General features: G+C 43.3%; 1 protein-coding gene across 1 annotated transcript in view; it reads left to right on the forward strand.

The window, feature by feature from the left end:
* The first annotated feature begins 1,245 nt into the window (after positions 1-1,245).
* The window catches only part of LOC103199386 (proton-coupled amino acid transporter 1), a 42,729-nt gene continuing 38,300 nt past the window's right edge, over positions 1,246-5,674 (forward strand). Inside the window, exon 1 of the mRNA XM_007943658.1 lies at positions 1,246-1,385. Coding sequence (XP_007941849.1) covers positions 1,246-1,385 — 140 coding nt within the window. The remainder of the gene's footprint in view (positions 1,386-5,674) is intronic.

Genomic DNA, 5,674 nt, shown 5'->3' on the forward strand with positions numbered 1-5,674 from the left:
ATATTCCCTCATAATACCTGGCACTGTATTCAGTTAATGTTTCCAGAGTCAGGCAGGGCATTGGGAGATAAGTGCCTTCTGTTATTGCTTTACTATGTGACCGAGATGTAGCATGGCAGACCACTTCCTCTGGTGCTTGATTCCCTGTCTGTAAAATAAGGAACTGGGAGTACCTCCAAGGGATCTTCTAGCACTGGTTTCTAGGATTCTAGCCTGGTTTGAGAGCCTACATGATTCCCAGAATGAATCCTTATTGTGTTATCTTAGGGAAGTCATTTTGTTATCGTAGGGAAGTCTTTTTTTTTTTTTTTTTTTGTAGTAGCATTATTAAAAAAGGCCACCCAGGAGACACCACTTCACCATCCCTTCCCCAAGACACAGCAGCAAGGGTCTCTTCTTTCACCAATGTTTAAAACATAAGCTAGTCAGTAAGAGTGAAAAGGAAAAAGGAGAGTGGAGGGAGATTAAGGCAAAGCTTGGCAGGAGCACTGCTCCTACCCTAGTCTTCCTCTGAGCTGCTGTCAGCTGCCGTTTCTCACTCCTCAGTTTGGTTGGAAGAGAGGATTCCTCAGGTCAGGGGATTAGAGCCACTGGTGGCTCCAAACAGTATAGGAGGGGGCTGAGGTCATGGCAAAGAGAAGAAGAAAGTGATTGGTGGCTCCTGACCTGGCAGGAGTTTAGCTGAGAAGAACTGGGTGATCGGGGGGGATTTCTTTTATTCAACAAGATTCTCTAATGAATACAGAGGGCAAAGAGGGTACAATGAAGAGTATTCAGGCCCCTATCCTCTGAGAGCTTGCTCTTGGAGAAGATGGATGTATATAAAATCTAACCGTTATCCAAGGTCCAAGAAATTAGCTCAATGGAAGGAATAGTTAATCACAACCTAAGGAATAGGGAATGTTTTCTGAAATCACCCATCTGTGTCTTTCCCCACCCCTTCCAAGTAGTGCCTCACCTGTGTTCTGTCCAGGTGTGCTGTGGCAAATTTAGACATTTATCAGCGTGGCACTGAATGGGAAGGTCGGGAGGAAGAAGCCCATGAGCTCAGCCCGCCCATGTGTACTTTGCACCTTTTCCATTGCCCTCAGTACCGGGCACTCTTACTGTACTTAATCCATAGTGCAGCTGTCACCGTGAGCAACTGTGACAATGGCTACTCCAGTCCCAGAGCCCACCCCAGACTTGGAGCTAAATGCCCCAGCAGCTGGTGGCCCTAACACTGAGCCTGTTTCCCCAGATACCATGTCCACACAGCGGCTTCGGAATGAGGACTACCACGACTACAGCTCCACTGATGTAAGTCCGGAGGAGAGCCCATCCGAAGGCCTAAGCAACTTCACCCCAGGCTCCTACCAGCGTTTTGGGGAAAGCAATGGCACAACGTAAGTTGCTGTTACCTTCTACCGTTTGGGGAACTCATGTTCCTAAGCTCTGTATTAGTAATGCAGTCTCTCCTAGAGTTATTTTCCCTCCCCTGTTTCATCAACTCCGCATTTTCATATGGAACATAAGATATGAAGAGATTGGTTGAGTGACTGCCCTGAGATGTATTGGAGCAGGATGCCTGCCATTTTCTTGTCTGTTTCTTATTTTCTGTTTGTTTCAGCTGTGTTGGTCCCAAAAGGCTGGACTGAGTAAGAGCCTGGACTTGAGAAAAGCTTCTAGAGAGGACAGTCTCTTCATTTAGAACCATGTTTTAGAATCTCAAAGACCATGTCCAGTTGGAAGTCTCCTTTGCAAAGTCTGCCCCAGACTTCTGTCTCTGTCACCACACAAGCAGTTCATGTGGCTGAAGATGTGAGGAGAGGAAGGAAGAACTTCCCTTGCACTTAAAAGATTCAAGGGGTTATTAGAGAAGAGGAGATCTGCTTTGCTGTCTGTCAGGAGGGTTTCTATCTTATGAACTGAATCCCAAGACTCATCTAGGTTGAGTCCAACCCTCTGTGGGCCTCAAATATAAAATAAAACTGGGGACTCCACTCTTAAGCTATGCTATGTCTGGTCTTACCATTGGGTTAGAAGCTTCAAAGGAGGGTTTTTTAGCCCATTGACTTTCCCAGCTATCCCCCAGCCCCAGCCTCAGCAGAGGCCAGAAATGTCCTCTGGACCCCAGCATCCCATCTTTTACAGCCCTTTCATTCATTCTTCAGGCTTAACTGTCAACCTTTCTGTGTTCCCTTGTGGGTTGGGTATGATTTACTGCAGGTCCTTTATGTCTTATGGGCTGCCCTCTTTGACTGCCCAAGGGGACATGGGGCTGTCTCTTGGAGCCTGTCACTGATTCACCTCCCTCTGGCTACAGTCTCTCCCTATGCAGGGCATTTTCCCTTGTGAACTGGGGTGGATATAGTCTGCTGACATTGCCAACCTCTCTCCATCATTAGCTTATTTCTACTCACAAAGATTCAGTCTTTATAGGTTATTTATCAGGTGGCTTACTTTTGTACAATGTGCATTTGCTTACAGTTTTCACTGATGGGAAAGATTGCTAAGAGGACAGCTGGTGCAGTGAGGACTCTCCTTCCCTTTTCCCCCTAACGTATCACCCTCAGGCAGAAGGAGCTCCAGAGGCAACTAGCAACAGTAATAGCTTCCCTGCAGAGGCCACTCTCGTTGTTGTGAAATACTTTTGTATACTTTCCCTTCCTGTTTTTGCTCCTTCTTGTTCTCAGGCATCAACTTGCCTATGCAAAGCTTGCTGTATGGTGTCTAAAATTTCATTTTTAAAGTGATTACTCTGAAGCTCAAAACAGACTAGCTAGCAACTTCAGGAAGGTGATGTGTACCCACAGCTATTCTGATTTTTTTTCCCCACATTGGGTGATAGATACCTAGTTTAAAAAAAAAAAAATAAAAACGCTTTTGCTGTCAAGTCATTTCTCACTCGTGGTGACCCCCTGTGTTAGAGCAAAAACACTCTAAGGTTTTCCTTGGCTGAAATTTTTATGAAAGTAGATTTCCAGGCTATTCTTTTGTGTTTCCACTGGGTGGGTGAGTTTGAAATGCAAATTAGTGGATTAGATTAGTAGCTAACTAACTCACTGCCCTTGTCGAGTCAATCGAGTCAATCGACTCACAGAGACCCCTCCTTGGGTTTCCAAAGCGATATCGCTATGGAAGTAGATTGCCCAACCTTCCTTCTGAGGAGTGGCTGGTGGGTTTGAACTGCCAGCCTTCTGGTTAGTAGTCGAATGCCTTAGGCACTGTGCCACCAGAGCTCCTTTTAGATTAATAGTCAAGCATAAATCATTTGTGCCACTCAGGGATTCAGGAAAAGGAATGATTTCTCTAAAGTCACAAATAATTTGTGCTGGACTACTAACCTGAAAGTTGGCAGTGTGCCTCCCCTCTTCCCTCATGGCATTGTGGACTAGAGGCTTGGTGATTTGCTTCTGTATAGATTACAGCCAAGAAGACACCGTATAGCAGTTCTGTTCTGTAACACATAGGGTGGCCATGAGTTAGAATCAACTCAGTGGCAACAGGTTTGGGGTATTTTTTTGTTGTTGGAAATAAGAACAGACCACAAATACCTTCCTTGGGCCTGTTTGGGAATTGGGACATTTTCCAGTGTATACTTTATTCTGAGGAGCCCTGGTGGCACAATAGTTAAGCTGTCAGCTGCCAACCAAAACTTTCTCCAGCAACTGTGCAGGAGAAAGATGTGGCAGTCTGCTTCTGTAAAGATTTACAGCCTTGGAAGCCCTATGGGACAGGTCTACTCTGTCCTATAGGGTCACATAGGGGGCAGGTCTGCTCTGTCCTTTAGGGTCACTATGAGTTGGAATCAACTTGATGGCAGTGATTTGTTTGTTTGTTTGTTTGTTTTAAAACAAAGGAAAAAAAAATATGTATATATATTGTCTAACGGCCTTTCCTGCCCTGACATTATGGTACAAGGTCAGTGACCATGGGTCACAGTGATGGCAGGTTTCACAGTCCTATCTCAAGTGGTACAAGAAAAACATGCCCTTGGGAGTTGGAGGACTGATTGAGTACCTCTATCCTGGAATGCTCACATAGAAGACATGTGCCAAGTAAGATTTGGGAAACCATGTTAACCCAAATGAACCTTTTGAGCTGGGTTCCAGGTCTACTTCTGCCTTTCCCCACCCTGCTACCGAGATTGCCAAGGAACAAAGTACACAGCAGTACTTCTTTGCCTACTGCACATACATACTTGCACATAGCTGGGTCTTCTAGAGGTTAAAGGCTTGTTAAAAACCCCGATGAGGGGTACAAATAGAAACACAAAACACTTCTCTGATGCTGTGTTTAATGAAGTTATTTCCTAAAACTTGATTTATTGAGCTGTTGACTGCTTTCATGACACAATGGGCAACTTTTTTTCTTGTTGCCCTGTTGATGAGCTAGCAATTGATGAGCCTCAGTAATTGATCAACAGGCTGCCAGACTGAGCAGCCAGCTGCCGAATTTGGCTTTCTCCAGATTATCTGGAGCAGCAGTTCTCAAAATCTGGTCTGCAGAATCTTTAGGTCCCCAAGACCATACCAAGGAGTCTGCAAGGTCAAAGCTGTGTTCTTGTTAATAATGCTGTGTTTTTGTGTGTGTGTTTTTCACTATGTTGACGTTTGCACTGATGATAGTGCAAAAGCAGAGATGTAGCATGAATCAAGCATCAAGCATGAATCAAGGCAGTGGCACCAGATTATACTAGTCATCATAGTATTCTTCACTACCACACATGTGTAAAAAAGAGAAAGAAAAAGCCAGCTTCACTTAAGAGTGTCTTTGTGAAGCAGACAGACTGTCAATTTTGTTCAATCTTGACCCTCAGCACAAGTCTTTTAATATTCTATGTGACAGATAGGATGTACCCGTGAAGCACTTCTACTGAGTGCTAACTTATCTCAAGGAAAAGCACTTGAGTAACTGTTGAATTGTGAACTGAATTAGCTGCCTCCCCCTGCCCTATTGAACACTATTTTTAATTGAAAGAACAACTAACAAACAAACTATATGTTATTGATTCAGACAGAATATTTGGCACACATATTCCTAAAAATGAAAGAAGTGAATCTATCACTTTAAGAAAATCGACCGTGGTTTTGTTTTTTTTTTTTTTTTTGCCCATAATAAAATTTGAGCTTTCAAGTGAAAGTTTAAAAATTTGTATCCAGCACTGAGAGTATCCCTCTACTCAAAGACTTCTCTGATGAGATCAGTGGTGATTTTGATGAATGCGATTTTTTTGATATTGTATCATGAAAAGCATCCACACTGAGAAGACCGCCGTAACTCATGGAACCGTTATTTTCCAAATGACCTATGTATGGTATTAGAAAATTGTGCATGGGTAAAAGATCCATTCAAAGTGAAAGTGTATTTTACTGTAACAGAGTGTGAAAAGTTCAGATTCCACATTGCACCCAACTTTTAACAGACCACCCCCTATTGAGTTTGGTGTCGTACCATAGAAAAATTACAACAATTGTCCAAGAGGTCTATTAAAATACTCCTTCCTTTTCCAGTTACATGTCTGTTTGAGGACAGATTTTCTTCATGTGCATCAAAGAAAACAATTTATCACAACAAATTGAATGCAGAAGCGGGTAGTCCATCTGTGTTCTACTAAACAGGGCATTTAAGGGATTTACAAAAAAAGTAAAACAGTGCCATTCTTCTCACGTTTTCTGTTTTGGAAAATGAA

Source organism: Orycteropus afer, unplaced genomic scaffold (assembly GCF_000298275.1).
Source record: "Orycteropus afer afer isolate SDZICR_OR568_19922 unplaced genomic scaffold, OryAfe1.0 scaffold00110, whole genome shotgun sequence".
In the NCBI taxonomy this organism is placed as follows: domain Eukaryota; kingdom Metazoa; phylum Chordata; class Mammalia; order Tubulidentata; family Orycteropodidae; genus Orycteropus; species Orycteropus afer.